Source organism: Parasteatoda tepidariorum, chromosome 3, assembly GCF_043381705.1.
Source record: "Parasteatoda tepidariorum isolate YZ-2023 chromosome 3, CAS_Ptep_4.0, whole genome shotgun sequence".
Taxonomy (NCBI): Eukaryota; Metazoa; Arthropoda; class Arachnida; order Araneae; family Theridiidae; genus Parasteatoda; species Parasteatoda tepidariorum.
This window is the reverse complement of record NC_092206.1, coordinates 77,501,253-77,519,911: the sequence shown is the minus strand read 5'-3', so window position 1 is coordinate 77,519,911 and position 18,659 is coordinate 77,501,253. Positions and strand designations below refer to the sequence as shown.

At 27.4% G+C, this 18,659-nt stretch overlaps 1 protein-coding gene across 4 annotated transcripts in view; it reads right to left on the bottom strand.

Moving 5' to 3' along the window:
* The window catches only part of LOC107445619 (netrin receptor UNC5C), a 166,214-nt gene that overhangs the window by 71,888 nt on the left and 75,667 nt on the right, over positions 1–18,659 (bottom strand). Inside the window, exon 1 of one of the 4 annotated variants that reach the window (XM_071178868.1) lies at positions 9,257–9,784. The exons of 2 other annotated variants lie outside the window; for them this stretch is intronic. In XM_071178868.1, the coding sequence (XP_071034969.1) occupies positions 9,257–9,332 (76 nt within the window). In that variant the 5' untranslated portion in view covers positions 9,333–9,784. Of the gene's footprint in view, positions 1–9,256; positions 9,785–18,659 lie in introns of those variants that run through there. One more of the 4 variants, XM_071178869.1, reaches the window with a different exon arrangement.

Here is an 18,659-nt window from a genome sequence, read left to right as displayed (position 1 = left end):
ATTTTGGAACACCCTGTATATATATATATAAAATCTCATTAGTAAATTTTCCTTTTCCATTACCGGAATCTGAACACCAACAAAAGAATTTTATATAAATTAGTGAAGATTTTTGCTGAAAAAAAGAGCATAAAATTTAACATAAACATTTTTGTAAACAATAACGTAAAAATGTGTTATTATTAAATTGCAAATTGTAAACTCTAAGGCATTTTCAGAAAAACTTATAACATAAACATTCGAAAAATCCAACCCGATTCCTTTCAAAATGACAACCGATTATAATCCCATAAAAACGAATATGAATAACATAACATAACCGAGGAATGTCAATAAAACCAAAAATAAAATAAACTGCAAATACATTAGAGGAAGCGTAATATGTGAGAGAGAGATTAAGTTGGCAAACACTTTTATCGCCTCAACTAAGGGAGGAACTATGATTGAAGCACAATCAAAAAGGCCGAAGTAATCACTACTGTCTTCAGTAAACAAGAAAAAACGCACGACCTTCTTTCAAAACGTGTAATGTAACTATTTGCTCTTTTTTTTTTCTTTTCATGACAACTATGAGATTCAATAATCATGAATGTCGATGTTTCTTAAAATATGTTCTACTGATTATTACAGCTGTAGGAACCATCTAAAAACGAGTTAAAAATAATTGTTAGTTTATTACGAAGGTTAAAATATGAATTGGATGTAAAATTGGGATTATAAAATATTTTCTAAGCAGATATACAAGGATGAACATTTTGGAGCGCGTTTAAATATATTGTCGTTCGTATTTGTAGCAACGTTAATATGGTGTTAATGCTAGCTTCTTATAGACTTGATTACACGAAATAATTCAACTTGAACTGAAAAACGGTCGAATTAACATCGTCTTCAAAGCTCTTTTTCTAGAAAAGCCACAGTTTAAGTGCCTTGCACTTCAAGGAAAGCTATAGTTGTAAATTGTATGCCATCTTTATGCAAGGAATTATCTGGACTTTAGAATGGACAAATAACTAAAATATTTTAAAAATTATTAAACTTTTTTAAAAATCATAAATTTGGCGACAGTTTTCCCCCTATATGAATATAATCAAAATCAAGGCTCTATCCCCATTTTTTGCCAATTTTTAGGACCCCGTGCTTATTAATGCAGCTTTGAAGTAAGATTTTAAATATTAAAAAAATGGTTCACAAACGCTTTTCATTTTCTCATGATTGTGGTTTTTCTCATATTGATGTTTTGCACTATTTTCTGAATAAATATTGCAGGTACTGGCTAAAGATCGGCTAAACTTGACCTAACAGTCAAAAGTAACTAATGCAAACTCACAGCAGTTACAAAAAAAAGTGTATTACTCACAAAAAAAAAATTTCAAAAAAAAAAAAAATCATTACATGCCACTACAGAGCTTTTGAAAAACAGCCTTTAGCAAAAGATTCAAATTAACACAACAATACACGGACTACAGCAAATTTTATTGCTCATCATTTTCCCCATTTTTCTGCAAACTTACGGAAAGTTTATCACACTTAAATAAATATTGCTTGGTTTATTAGAAATACACACAGCCAGCAATTTTACGGTTACAAGAATTCGTATTCGCTTATTCTTTCCGTTAATTCTGGACAGAATTTTCCATTTCTCAATTAAGATTAAAGGAAAGACGAAGTAAATGATACACACAGAGAAATAAACTCTTGTAAAATAACCATTCTGTATGGTCTTGACATTTTTAATAATCAAAATATAAAAAAACATAAAGCCAAAACATTCAAACATTTTCCGTTTGTATGGTAACGGTTCAGCGGAAATTCTGGTTTTAAAAATAATCGTTCTTATTATCACACATTTAGTAAAAAATACAAAACTTAGAAGTAAATGTAACAAAATAAATGGTTTTAAGGCCATGGTCTGAAGTATTATGGTAAAATTACCAAATTTTATCACACGTTGAAAAAAAATATTTTAGGACAAATTTTACCAAACCGCTTCGGTAAAAATTACCGTCCTTTTTGGTTTTCCCAATAGAGTCAGAAACACATTGAATTTTACCATATTCTGGTAGTTTGGACCATAATTGTTTTGTGAAACCTCTGAACTATACAGTTTCTCATGGATAAAATAAGCAGGAAAAATATTTAAGAAATAATGAAGCAAAAATTGAGGACAAAATTCCAGAACTAAGATTTTTCTACGCATCTATTTTTGCAGAATTATATGCGAGTATTATCTACAAATTTCTACATAAGTATTGAAATTTATACATAAAATACCTTCGAATATATTTTAAATTTTGAAAATATATTACTTTAATATTATTTCTATTAAACTTTATTAGAAAACTCTATTTTCATCTACCATCAAAAACAATTAATTAACGATTTCAGTTCATCTTTCTATCGATGCCCATGCCAAATACAAAAGTTGAAACTAAAACTCAAAATATTAAAGAAATAATTTTTTTCGTCAGAATGACCTTCTATTTCCAACCTTCATTTGTATAATTATCTTCAAAAAAAATTTTTTAAAAAATTCACTTGCCATTTAGCATAAAAAAAAACTAATACATCTTAATTTCAAAATGACCTCTTTAAAATATCAAACTCAAACAATAAAACTAAAACTTGAAACATAAAAATACTTCTTTTTAATCAAGAAAACGGAATTTCATTTTAAAACAGGTTCAGGGTTCAGAAAACGCTATTGCTTTAACATTTTTAATGATTATTTCTATTTAATTATCAGCAATATTATTATTATGAACAGAAATTTTCACGTAACCTGAAAAACAAAGTCATGATTCTAGGATATCCTTTTAAAATGCCGTTCCAATTACAAATGATAGAACTTAGAACATAAAAAAATAAAATATTAAGAAAATAAAATAAAAAATCTCTTTATAAAGAAATTTCGTTTTTAAAATAAATTTTTGAATCTTATCTTACAATTACATTTTATTAAATAATCTTTTCGGAAAACGCTTTCAAGTAACATAAAAAATAAAAAAGTCACGATTTCAGGACATCTTTCTTTAAATGTCTATGCCAAATAAAGACGATAAGACTATAAAACTCAAAACATAAAAAGATAATTTCTTTATCAAAGAAGCGGATCTGAGATAATAGAGCGAAAGTTTGAAAACATCATTACAGAATAGCAATTTCACCACGTTCATCACCTGCGCTGCCAGAGTATGTAATCCACTGACGAACAGGTGAACTTCCAAGTGCTCAACTTCAATACCGGCACACACAAAACATCTGCCGATTTGTCCATCACTAGATCTGAAATCATGATTCTGGATGGAGTTTCCTCCGGAAACGGTCTTAGCTTAAAAGGAGGCATTATGGTTCAGAATTCACCATAACACGCAAAACGGTCATCGACGAATTGGCCATCAAGATTTTATCTCTATAGAGAGTTCAAACTACTTTTATAAATTCTAACAAAACGATAATTTTAAAGATTACATTTATTTTAAGTTGCCGGATTAATGTCGTCTGCTTATCCTGTTCAAAAATAAAACGATATAGACTAACTAAAATAGAAAAGAGGAAATATTTGAGTTTGTAAAGAAATTTAGTTAAAAATAAATTAATTTAGTAATGTTCTTATATAATATTTTTGAATAATTTATTCTTCAAATATTGTGAGTATATTTTTCCTACAAATTTAAAAATCCATATCGAAGGATTTGATTCAAAATACTGAAAGAAAAGATTTTAATAATAGATAATGAAGAAAATTGACTTAGTTTTCAGTACGTAAACAACATGCCAAAAATACAAAATCTCAGCAAAAGATTATTTTTCCATAAAATAAACGAACGAACTCAGTTTAAAATCCATAACAATTACTGCTTGACAAGATGATAAAAGAGTAGGTTAATGAGTAAGTGTTTGTCAGCGTATTTATATTTAGGTTTCAACAGAGGGGAACATAAAGCCTGAAATATTTCGCTACTAAAGCATTATGTTTATAAATAAAGCGTCAATAGCTGTGAAATATTCGAATGCTGGATAAAATATTTTAAAAGCTTCCCTCGTTATTAATAGGTTGGTAAATAAGGACCTGTCTGAAAAATTGAAACACTCTTTTTTCGTCTTTTTACACTGATCATTAACTCCTAAATTTAAAGAATGTTTTTGAACCAAAAGCTATTTTAACATTTCACTTCTTCCTTTTAGCATTATTTCATTAATTAATTTTTCTTATCGTACCTTTACATAACCTATTACGGTTGGTTAAAAAGAATTAATTTAAAAATTAAATAAATAAATACAAAATAAATGAAAGTGCTCAAAATTTGTTTCATCAGTGTTGAACAATTGTAAAACAGTTCAAATATTATTTTACTTTCTTCAAAAGTAAATGGAAAAATATTTTAACTTAATTTGCATTGCTTATTGCCTTATTTAAAGATTAAAAATACAAATATTAAAAATTATTTATTTAATTCAAATGAAACGAATGTTTAATCCTATCTAAAGGAACCGCATCAATGAAGTCTCAAATTATAAGTAATTAAAACAAATTGCCAAAAAAACAAAATAAAAAGCTTTTAAATGCCTAAAACATAGCTTAAATGCATCTATGATCTTAATCATTTTTAACTAACTTTAATTTTCTTTTATCGAGAAATATTGAAGCAATTTTAGTTTGCTTTTTTAAACATTTATCAAGATTCTTAAAGTTTTTAAACTGCTTTCATTATAATTAACCCTTTATAATAATTTTAAACTTTCTGAACTCTAAACACTGGTTCTTCTAAAAATTTTGTCCTCTACCTCTTCTAAAACTCTCATTCTTCTGGAACCAATGAAACAAATATTTCCAAAATTCTCAGAAAAAAAATTCTTGTAAAATTACCACACGTTAAGATACTGACATTTCTGGTTAAAAAAAAAAATAAAAAAAAGAAATCTGGTTAATAAAACCAAGACATTTGGTGTTAAAGTCATTCATTTGAAAAAAAAAAAAAAAAACTTTTTTTCCGTAACGATTTACCGGAAATCCTGGTTTTCAAAATTATAGCTCTTATTCCCACACATTTAGGAGCAAATACACAAAACTGAAAAGTAAATCTATTCGAATAAATAGTTTTTACGCCGTGCTCTAGGTATTATGATAAAATTACCAAATTTTATTACATATTATGAAATTATATTTTTGTTAATTTTACCAAATTCATTACCAAAGTACTTCGATTTGGTGTTACCTATAAGGTCAGAAACATGGTAAATTTTATCATATTCTGGTAGTTTGGACAATACTTTTTCCTCTGTGTTAAATTAAAATTTCTTTTAAAAAACATATTTATTACAAGAAAAATCAGAAAATTACAAATTGAGATAATTCATTTAAAAAACAATTTCATATTAAAATGTTAACTTTTCGTGAAAAAAAATCGTTTGATTAAGTGATTTTTAGTTCAAATTTTAAAATTTAGGCTAATGTCCTTGTTGTTTTGAGTAATGCTTGGCAATTTGAAACACGGACTATTTCTTTGAAAAAGATTTTGCAACAAGATCGGTATTTACTTCCTAGATGAAAGTAGAATTAATCGTATCATTAGTAAAAATCAGTATATTAAGATATATTGCAGTTTAATAAAAAAATAATAAATTACGAAATGTAGGAAATTTAAAATAAAATCATTCTTATTTAACACAAATTTTAATTTTTGCATAAAAAATAATAAATTTTAAAGAAATATTAAAAATAAATGTGCAAAAACAATGAAAATAAATTAAAAAGAAATATTGATTGATGAAAACCAAAACCAAAAGTTCATTAAATTTTAACATTTTATAAACAAAAACATGTTTGAATAAATTAGAATAGGATGTCTATTTAGGTAGTTTTCAGTATACGCTCGCACTATTTAACATTTAAAAATTTACTCATCATTGTTAAAAGAACTATTACCTTTCATGTAAATTTTAAATAAAATGTAGATTTCAAATATAATGTAAACATTAAATGTAACATGAATATATAACATAATACAAATGTTAACGTAACAGAGACGTTAAATGACTTATCGTTTATTTAAATTTTACTGATTGGCTTATTTATAATAGAGAGATTTTGCATAGCGTTTCGGTGCTTGAGCTCAAAGCAGTGTTTCACAATACTTTCCATAAAATAGGAAGAAAATAAGGATGGTGCCATGATTAATATAAAACTAACATTATGGATTAAACGTCTTTAAGAACGCAAGCGTAATATTAATAAAACAATTTATTGTAATGTAAATATTTGAAATAAAAATAATAATGCATGATCAGTAGGTCAATGATTAACAATTTTAATTTATTATATTTTGCGTCTTAGTTACGAGAATTTTTATTAAAAAAATCATTCTTAAATTTTTTAAAGAATGTAATAAATAAAAATTATTTCACAATAAAAACANTAATAATGCATGATCAGTAGGTCAATGATTAACAATTTTAATTCATTATATTTTGCGTCTTAGTTACGAGAATTTTTATTAAAAAAATCATTCTTAAATTTTTTAAAGAATGAAAAAAAATGTCCTTTACTGTAATAAATAAAAATTATTTCTCAATAAAAACAATCATAAGGTCAAATACTTCTATGATAATTATAATGGATGTTTTTATTTGGAAAAAGGGGTCACCAACCCTCCAGGTAATTTCAATAACACTTATTTTATCCCTGGCCTTTACGAATGATTCGCAATGCAATGGCGCCAGCTGCAATTAAATCTTGTCTTGCCCCAAAGGTAAACAAACTATGCGTGGCTCGTGTCATACTATTGCGAATAATAAAAATAAAAATGTAAGTACAATGGGTATTAATAATTATCAGGTTATTTACTGAAAGAAATCGTAAAAAAGAAGGTAATTTATATGTTTATGCGTTTTATTTACTGTTTATGCATTATTGATCATAAATATTAATTTGACTTTACGGTAAACTTAAATCTATCATCGAAGGTGAGTACTAAGGGTAAAATAGATACGGATTTGGATCCAGATACTTTCAAGTTAATTATTGCTGGAAACTGATAAAAATATTAATCACATTTAATTATGATTAATGAATGTATGGTGATTTTGGAGTAAGTAAAATACACTAACTTTTATTTTATTCAGTTACACTGTAGCAATCAGAAATTTTTATTAATTTATAATTGGAACGAAACATTTTAACTTATAATTTAGCTGTGGAAGCGAGATTAAAACAGTTAATTATTTTTTGAACTTTTTTGAACAATGAGTACTTATTGTGAAATAAGTATAGTTTTTAAATAATTTAAAAAAAATTTAAAAAAAACACTCCCTCCTGCAAGTTTTCTAGAATCGCAAAACTCAATCAAAAACGCTTTACAATACAAATTTTAAGCGAATAACGATTTGTAAACGACTAGTAAAATTACAGTACTGTATGGTAATGACATTTCTGTTTTTTTTTTCTTTATTTTTTTAAAAATAAAAAAAGACATATTTCTGATTAATAAAACAAAAATATATGGAATTTAAACCATTAATTTGGTAATTTTTTCGTTCATATGTTATCGGTTTACACCCGAAACACTGTAATTTTTACCATATCCAGATAGTTTTGATTTTTTCTCAGGGCAAGTATGCTGTTTACAAAGTGAACTCCTACATCAAAGCTCTTTGTTCACACACTTTTTATTATTATGAAATTCAGAACATCAAAGGAACATCTTCAAAAGCCAAAAAAGTTTTAAAAATGCTTAAAATTGCCCGCAATAAAATGCCTTTTTGAAGTTGTCAACTGTTCTTGTCTCATTAACTTATTCAATCGTCTTTACTATATTGTTTTTTTAAATTTCTTTGAAAATTTTTATTTTATAAAATATATTTTTAAAATTATTTTATGTGACTAAAATCAATGATGTATTAAATGTCATTCACTTTTCTGAAGATCGAAATACTAAATAAATTAATTTATGAACAAACGAAATAACAACAAGGATTATAAATATCAAACAGTTCGTTGAAAAAGTTACTGTACTAAAAAGATTTGTTTACATTTCTGAATCATGTCTTTCTACAATGCTTTCAACGAGAAAGTTTGACAAGTTAAAAACAAGTGTTTAAAAATAGCTCTTTAACTATCACTGAGAGGCCCAAAATTATTTGACGTGTGAATATTTATTTATTAAATGGAGTTAGTTTTGGTAATTATATGATATGCTATTGATCATTAAAATTTAAATTTCTGGCTTTGGAAGCTGTAAAGATATTTTGCTATCAAAGTAAAGTGAAAAGCTTTGGAAAGGTAATGCTGAAATTTGGCACTTTCAACTATGAAGGAATTTTTCGTTCCATACTGAATATCAATTTCTCAAACAGTAGTTATTAATTAATCATTTGATTTCCTTTAGTTGATTTAGTTAAAAAAAACTATACAAATAATTTGTTGGATATCTAATAACAATGTTTAATTCTGTCATATTAATGTTTCGGACAACTGTAAACACGCAATGTAGCAATGTTATATTTGGCACTTAAAACTACGAAGGAATTTTTAATTCCAAACTTATTGTTAATTTCTCAAATAGTATTTATTAATTAGTCATTTATTTTATTTCAATTAATTAAGTTTAAGAAATCATGAAAATAAATTATAAGAGAAGTGAAGAGAAAATTGATTGAAAAGCTTGGACATCTATAAACATGCAACTTAATAGCAATGTACAACATTGTTTTTGGTACTATATAGGAATCTTTACATACAAACTTATTAATTTGTCAAAAAATATTAGTAAGTTTACTTCTTTTGTTTAATTAATGCCTATTTAAGCACAATGCTATTCAATCTGAATAATTATGGTATGTGCCAGTAAATAAAAGTAAAATTTACTTAACTTATAAAATAGGATATAACAATGTATCATTTCCAAAAACCAATAACTAATTTATAACTTTTTTAACAATTTAACCGCTAATAATTTTCTATTATCTACTCTAAACAGAGCTCTAATTTCTTGAAGCGTTATAATTTTAAAAATGGATTTTGAGAAAACCTATTTTCCAAATTCTCTAAAGGTTCAAAAAAGATAATTTAATCTATTTCCATATAATACACTACTTGAAACCTTTTTGAAGGGGTTCCCTTTAAATGAAGGAATAAGGTATTATGTTTTTAATTTCGTAGAACTATTTCAGCTTTTAGATCCTAAAACTGTTGGTAATAAATATTTTTTGTATTTAAAGCTTAATAATATTTTTTTTTCTATAAAGTGAAATCACTTACCATCATGCCTTGTTGCTTGGCAAACACCAACAAAAATCCCAATTAAAAGAATCCTCATCATCTTCATCATAGTCATTCTCAAACTTAAACAAAATATCTCTGAATCAAACAAAATGTATTTCGTAATTCTCAATTCCTAATTATTCCATAGTCCATTGAAATCATCGCAGAATATATCTCTCATGTCTAGAAACTCAAAACTATGTTGTTTACATTTCGATATTTAACTCTGTTTTCTATAAAGAAGTGATTCTTAGTTCCCGACATACGTTCCCCGCTTCGCAAAATCTCCTAATCCACTACCTGTCTGATACAGCGGTACGTCGGCAACTTATCTGGTCTTTGATTTTGGAAGACTCCTTGCCGCAGGGTAGCAAACGCAGTGCCGGTGATTTCTTCATCCCCAGCGCCATCTATCCTCCATAGGAAGAGTCAAGACGAAACACATGTGCGTTTGTTTTTCATGTGGGATATAGAGGAAGAGATAAATTTGCGAAGGGGGAAAACTGTGGGGGACGAAACTAGATCACAAAAGCGGATAATGCTGTGTTTGCTTTGGCTTGCTGGCTCGCTACGTGAGGTGGGGATTACTTGGTTTGAGGAGGGGTGTGCAATGCTTATTTGGTATTTTGTAAGGTAGAAATGTCAGTATTCATTTAAATACTATCATTTATGCGCCATTCCCGGGGAAACGTTTATTTTTCGTTTCCTAATCCACGATTTGTGGTTAAATAATTAATTACTGAACATTTTTGTGTACTTACGGGTACTGCTTTTAATTTAAAATGTATTAATGAGAATTGAAAATTGAATTTTTTGTTCTAAATAAAGAGAGAGATTTTTACCAATCTCAGAAACAAAAGCACTTTTGAAAAAGGGTAACACATTTACACAGTGTAACAATAGAAATAAAGTTTTTATAAGGAAATATTAAGGTAACGTATTTCGCGAATACTGTATTTGTAAAATACAATTCGATAAAAAATTATTTAAAAATGTGTTCTATTATTCATTATTGGAAAAGGTGTATTGTAACAAAAAAATTCTTTTCACACCTCACAAATTAAGATAATTAATAAATCATTATTTTATACATTTGAAGAAGCTGTTTTTAGCTAATAATATCTTCTATGTAACTGAATAATTTCGTTAGAATTTATTTCACACATATTTTTTTCTGGGTTATAATTTACAAGTATAAACTCCCATACATAGTGAATTTCAACTGGTATTTACCGTTTTTCTTACATTTTCCCAAATTTTTTTTATACCCATTGTATTCTTCTCTGCATCAATTTAGAAACAAAAATCTGAAATCATTTTACTTGACCAACAAAAACTATTGGAATATTTTGAGTGAGAATAGTCTGTATGTATAAATTTCCATGAATTAGTATAAACCCAAAATCATTTTATCTAACTGTGCAACTTTTTCCTATTCTAGACAAATTTGTTTGTTCAAAGATTTATAAACAAAATAACCTTATTTATATAACCTCACAATTTATAAATTTTCTGGAACCAGGTTGCAAGAAAAATTTTTGCTTGTGGAAAATTTGTTTGTATATTTACTGTGTAAGAGCTAATTAACTTTATAAGTAAGAAACAACCCGCATTATACATACATTATAAATTAATTTGCACATATAAATGAATGTCAAAGAAAGGAAATTAACATTCGTAAATACACTACTTAACTGTTAAGTAGTGTTACAGTTAAACAGTAAATATTGCTGTTAATTTGTAAGTACGTAATTTAATTGTAGCAAATGGAAGAAAAAGAAATAATTGTAGCTAAACAGAAAAGTTAGTTGCAAATTTGTTATTTCAAAATAATTTATTTGAAGCAAAAAAGAAAAGTAAATTGTATGTAAATAATTAAGTATTGTCGCTGTTAAACCGTAAATATGGTTGAAAATTTGTTTATGCTTAATAATTTACTTGTGGTTGAGAAATAAGGAGAAATATTTGTAGGCAAACAGTTATAACCATTGTTATAGTTAAATAGTTAAGTATTATTCTCATTAAAAAGTTGGATTCGTTGTAGATTTATTTATACATAATAATTTGTGTACAGAAAGGGTGTGAAACTAATGTGTTACACAAAACTTGAAGAAGAAAAGAAAAATCCCACGAAATAGCAATAATTTTCATTATCCTCATAATACAAACTGTGTGTGTATAAGGTGAAGTTGGATATCATCGTAGTCATTCCGCCTTACAATTGACCCAACAAAAAAAAAACGTAAATGATATTTTAGTGAAAAAAATTATCTTAGATAAATCGGAATATTACGAGTAATATCTATATTTAATATACTTTTTACTGCCAACCCCGTCCTAACTCCGATCCGAGATTCAGCGAACGATAAATATTTCGAGACCCCCACCGCCGAAACTTGATAGATAGCTACAGGGGAGGAGGAAGTGGCAACCAGTCCTCGCCCAGAACCTCACGAAACCAAACCTTTGAGAAAAGATATGGCTGACGCAGAAACAAAAAAGAAAAAGAAAGAAAAGAAAAGAATAAAAACTTTAAAAGAATAAAAAACAGAAAGATTTGAGAGCGCGGCAAACGAGAAAGGTAATTACGGACCCATCATCAAAGGGGGGCCAATGTAGAAAAATTGGGGAGCGGAGAGCACGAACTTCTCGAAGAAGAAAAAGCTCTCTTGAGAGGGATGGAGATGATGATGATTGTTTCTTTAAATGCCCCCTTTTTCGTCTGCTCGGAGGCCTGCTGTCCTTCCACCTGGTTCTTCAATTTTGGTGGCCCCTCTTCCAATATAAGGGTACCTGTGTGAAGCTCGGTTTTTACTTTTTATACGACTATAGAGGAATAAAAAAGACCTTTTTTTTTAACCATTTTATTTCTTGCGCACGAGCAAGTTCTGCTCAGTTGAAAGTTATTTTCAATTTTATCTGTATTTCGCACGCACGGTATTAATGGAGCAGAAATTAGCTTCTTTATTTTTTATTGGTTGATCTTATTTTAAAATGTTTTTATATTTCACAGTAGGGATCAAAATTATTTTGCCCGAAATGCCTGAGATGCGTTAAAATTATCGATGGCCGTGTATAATGTAATTTCTTATGCTCTTCCGTTATACCGCATTAATCATATAGCAATGTTAATTAAGCAACTTTTCGAATTTTAATGAAGATCGCCAAGATACCGACCAGGGAGGGTAAATGATATTTTTTTTTTTTTTTGTTAATAACAATACTCTGCGTTTACTTCATCAATGCTTATCCGTACATAATCTATGAGTAATAGGAAACAAGTACATCTACCTTAATCTTAGAAACAAACTAAATGCAATGCAAAACAACTCTATCAATACTTACTCGTTCATAACATATGAACAATGCAAAACAACTCCATCAATTATCATATCATAGCTCTATATAAATACTCACAACTTTATCATTCGTACATACAACTCCTATGAGCAATGCAAGAAAAAAAGCAATCAATTCGTATGCGTACATACAAACGGCGAGCAATGCAAAACAACTCCTTCAATACTTATTCGTAGAAACAAACTAAAAGCAATGAGAAACAATTCTATCAATGCTTATTGGTTCAAAAAATATGAGCAATGCAAAACAACTCCATCAATTCCCATATCACAACTCCAAATAAATCATCACAACTCCATCATTCGTACCTACAACCCCTATAAACAATGCAAAAAGAAGAAGAAAAAGCTATCAATGGTTATCCATAAATAAAAACTACAAAATTACTCTTTGAACTTCTATTTCTGGTTTTCATTTAAAATAAAAGTGATTATATAGGTGTATACATCATTATTATTATTTCCAGTAGATTAATGGTAAATGCATTCAATTTCTTTCATAATTAAAATATAGTTGAAAATGTAAATTTTTATTCAGGCATGTATTTTGTAGGCTAATATTGCCGGTAGAGCATGTACAAGTTTTCAAAATGTTCAAGTTCCGCGTCACAGCCGTAGTCATAGATGCTTACAAAAAGGTTGTTAGAAAAAAGCAAATTCTCTGAGACAAACATCAGAACAAATGAATTTTCTAGGAGGTATAACTTTTAAGTAAAACTAACTGGCACTTGCGTTTCTTGGAAAGGAAAACTACGAAAATAACCCTAGCTATTCCGTAGAAACCAAAACCTCAGTGAAAACCTCAGCAAGGGTTACCATAAACAAGAAATCTGATATTTTAGTTGGAATGTTGTGACATCTTTCACATTTTCTCCCCAATGTGCAGTTTAGTAGCCCGACCAAATCGTTCTTACAAACCCCCACTGCGCAGTTTATGTTCATTACGACGGCCTACTAAATTGATCCGTGTGGAGCCCTTCCGTATTCCGTGTGTAAAATGATAAAATTATAAGAACGAAATATTTGTTAATAATCAAGACACTTTTTTTTGGGTGAGTTTTAATATTCGTATAATATTAAAACGCAACTTTTTCTATTATTCTAAATTTACCGCATTTCTAGTTTTAAAAGAACATTTAGAAACTCAGTAATTTTCGCAGAAACGCTTTTGTGATGATTTTGGTAAAATTAGCAATCAAAAATAATTTTATTATATGTGATAAAAATTTTTTAAATATGATCAAATTTGGTAGTTTTATCATGATATCTTAGAGAATTAAATAAAAACCATTTATTCAGATAAATTTACCTTTCAGTTTTGTGTTTTTTATTAAATGTGTGGTAATAAGTACTTTAGTTGTGAAAACCAGAATTTTAGATAACTACCATTTGAACGGAAAAATTACCAAATGAATGGTTTAAATACCGAATATTTTATATTTGTTAACCAGAATTATTGCTTTTATTTATTTTCTATTTTATTTATTACTTTTACCAAAATAATTTTCATCGGTACAGATCCTAGTTTAAACACAAAATTTTTATAATTCTGAAATGCACTAGCATCAACTAATGATTGCACAAAGATATTTATAAAGTTTTAAATCAAAAATAATTATGAAACTGTAAATCAAAGATAATTATGAAGTTACGCAATATAAATACAAGTTAAAAATCTAGGAAATGAGTTTTAAATCTTAAATGTCACATGAAACAAGAAAGTATAATAAATAAGTTCCGAAACGGACTATTGATTTAAATGACGGGTACACGGGCGTTAAGAAAAATGATCGATATTAAACTATCGATATCCATAATTGCGAATATTTTTGTTCGATCATATTCCAAGAAAGTTAAAGCCAAAATTTAATTAGAGCTTCTATTGATTTACGGATTTGTAATAAAACTGTTTTCCCTTTAGGTATCCAAGAGAAGTTATGGAAAATTCCATCATTTTTAGAACAATAATCAATATTTTTCAATTAGAATGAGGAAGAGCCTACCGGAAAATTTCCACTTCGAGATGATGATGGCAAAATTTCAAAAACTGATATTAATTATTAAAGTATTAAACACGAAAAGAAATTTTTAAGCAGAAAGGTGACTTTGACTTTTTTCTTTATCCATAGAAATTCTACGCCCATAAAGAATAGGCGGAAATGTAGGTATTATGTGTATTTTATTGTAAGAAATGTAATATGTAATGTATTATTATTATTTGATAAATTTTATTTACAATTGTTATGTAAATAAGCACAATTCATTAATTTGAGTTTTATTTTATTGTAATGATTCTAATAAAATATACATTGCGTATAATATTAATAAATAGGTTATGTATTATTTTATTGTAAAGAATGTATTATATATTGTATCATTATGTAATGTAGTTTATTTACAATAATCATGGTAAATAAAATAAAATAATTGTCCTCACATATTGAAATTACATATTTTANCATATTCCAAGAAAGTTAAAGCCAAAATTTAATTAGAGCTTCTATTGATTTACGGATTTGTAATAAAACTGTTTTCCCTTTAGGTATCCAAGAGAAGTTATGGAAAATTCCATCATTTTTAGAACAATAATCAATATTTTTCAATTAGAATGAGGAAGAGCCTACCGGAAAATTTCCACTTCGAGATGATGATGGCAAAATTTCAAAAACTGATATTAATTATTAAAGTATTAAACACGAAAAGAAATTTTTAAGCAGAAAGGTGACTTGGGCTTTTTTTTATCCATAGAAATTCTACGCCCATGAATAGGCGAAAATGGAGGTATTATGTGTAATTTATTGCAAAAAATGTAATTTGTAATGTATTATTATTTGATAAATTTTATTTACAATTGGTATGTAAATAAACACAATTCATTAATTTGAGTTTTAATTCATTGTTATAATTCTAATAAAATATACATTGCTTATAATGTTAATAAATAGGTAGCTTATAATATATTGATAATATTAATAAATATTAATAAAGTATTAAACACGAAAAGAAATTTTTAAACAGAAAGGTGACTTTGACTTTTTTCTTTACCCATAGAAATTCTACTCCCATAAATAATAGGCGAAAATGGAAGTATTATGTGTAATTTATTGTAAAAAATGTAATATGTAATGTATTATTATTATTTGATAAATTTTATTTACAATTGTTAGGTAAATAAGCACATTTTATTAATTTGAGTTTTATTTTATTGTAATGATTCTAATAAAATATACATTGCGTATAATATTAATAAATGGGTTATGTATTATTTTATTGTAAAGAATGTATTATATATTGTTTCATTATGTGATATGGTTTATTTTCAATATTTATAGTAAATATAATGAAATAATTGTCCTCACATATTGTAATTACATATTATATTCTTATGTAATGTACAATAACTTTTGATCTAATGATCGGATTTTTCCGGAACTAAAACTCAACCTTATTGGTTCGAGAGCGTTACCTTATTAATAATTGCAGACCACATTTGAAGTCACGAAATCGAACACAAAAACATACTTCTTCTGAATAAACATGCCTTTTCTTTCAACTGATCCTGATCCCTGACCATCAAAATATGGGAAAAGGTAATCACAATCTGGAAAAGATGGTCCCAATAGTTTGTTCGAAATTAGATCGATATGGATAAAATAATTCTTTTGGTTATTAAATTTTAAATATTTTTTTACAACTTTATTCGATTTATTTGATCACTCAGAAATTGTTCTATCGATTGCGTTCAAATTTTGTATTTTGCCATTTAAAATTATATTCTTCCAAATAATGTAAAAATTAGTATGCCTTACAATTCAAAATGTTGTGACTATTATTAAATAAAACAAGGAATAATCATTGTAAACTATTTTGTGGTTATGTTTGGGCAAACGAATTAAGTGCAAAAATTGCTCAATTTGTTAAGAAAGTTCTCGAGGTACGATGAAATTTGCAAAAACTGAACATAACATGAAAGACTTGAGACTTCCTAAGCAATAATTACTAAGCAACAATTAACTTAAATTTAGCTAAGAAATAAAATTTGCTAAGAGGTGTAAATATTTTTTATCACAAATACATAATAATAATTTTATAATAAATAATAATAATAAATGATCGTTTGTTCATTCTTTTTAAATACGAGCTTCATGAGCTAAGAACATAAATTCCTTCACAAAATTGCATAATCTTCAATTACCTAGACTTTTTGTCAGCATTCCATTCATATTTTCTTGTATTAAAGGTCATAATTGTTAATGTTTTTTTTTCTTCCTTTGCTTGAATCAATAAAAAAGGTAATTATTGCATTCCATTTTTATAACGAAAAATTACAGTTGGAAAAGTGACAATAAAATGTACATTTAAAAAAAAAAACACCACTTTACCAAGTTGCCACCGGTAGCAAGAAAAATTCAATGGAATGAATCCAAACTTGAAAAGGCAAACGATTTTACACTAAAGAGAAAGATGTTTGATGGAAGACAAAAACCGTTTCAAGGTCAAACGATAAAAAATTATATGATAGAGAAAAAAATAATAACTGACGGATGTAAGTTAGGGGAAACTGGGGAGGGATGCCAAAGAATGAAAGGTATTTTTTTCTCTTTGTAACCAGGGGGAAGCTGCGAAACAGTAATGACATATAAAAGCTTCGAACGGATGGCATAGGTGCTTATTATAAGAGAAGTCGTTGCCATTAGCGGCCATCAAATTCATTTTCTCGTGACTTCTTCGGTTGGAAATTAAAGAACAGCAACCAAAAAAACTGTATCTTCGCAATCACACGAAAAATATAGGGGACATGTTTTCTGATTCTGTCTGGGTACTATTGCTTGAATGTTACTGATTGTAGACCGAAGAGAGCAATCTGTCTGCGTACTGAAATTGGCAAATAATGATAGCTGTATACTGTGGTCGACCCACCTTTTTTCTTAAAAAAGAAACTTTTGACCATTATTTTGTTTCCTTTCCGATGTAAACATAGTCTACTAATTTGAATGTGCGAAAAATATAAAACAGTAAAGAAGTGTGAGTTTTGTCAAAAACATTTTAATAGTCTTATTAAACCAGTTTGGCCTAGTCATATAAAATTCTTAGGCAGAATGTAACATTTGCGCTTAACATTATTATTACTTTTTAACCTAAATTCTTCTTCTTTTTTTTCATTATTTTACATGGAGAAAAAAATTCTGGTAAAAATACCGTACTGTATGGTGATGATATGTCTGGTTTAAAAAATAATAAAAAAATAAAATAAACATGATTCTGGTATTAAAACCAAAGTATACAGTATTTAAACCATTCAGGTGGTAATTTTTCCGCTCCTATGGTTAAAATTTACCGGATATGCTGGTTTTCAAGTTTATAATTCTAATTATTGCACATATAGTTAAAAAATAGAAAACTAAAAATAAATTTGACCAAATAGATGGCTTTTATGCCTTGCTCTAAGCTATCATGATAAAATTAACTAATTTTACCACATATACCACATTTTACTTCATATATAACCAAATTTAATCATATTTTAAACAATATTTTATTGCTAATTTTACCAAAATCAGTACTAAAGTGCACAGGTAAAAATCACCTAGCATTTTGGTGTCCCATAAAGGCGAAAACACGCTAAATTTAACTATATTCTGATAATCGTGAAAATACTTTTTTCTTTAGTGAATATTTTTATTTTATTTTATTTTATTTTATTTTATTTTATTTTATTTTATTTTATTTTATTCCCTTCATTTACTTATTCATTTGATTTCATATAACTCTCCAAATTTTTCCGAGAAATTTCAAACAGGGCATGAAAAACGAATGACGACTAGGAATTCCGACATTTATATTATCCAACATACATCTATGAAGACATAAAGTATGAAGACATATAGTATGAAGACGCATAGAATGAAGATACGGATAATAAACCGATACATAATATGAAGTTAAAAATGAATAAATAAATGAATAAATACTCCATTGATTTCTCGAATTGAAAAAAATTTACTGATCGCAAGTTATCAGTCTGGGAACTCTTTAATTTG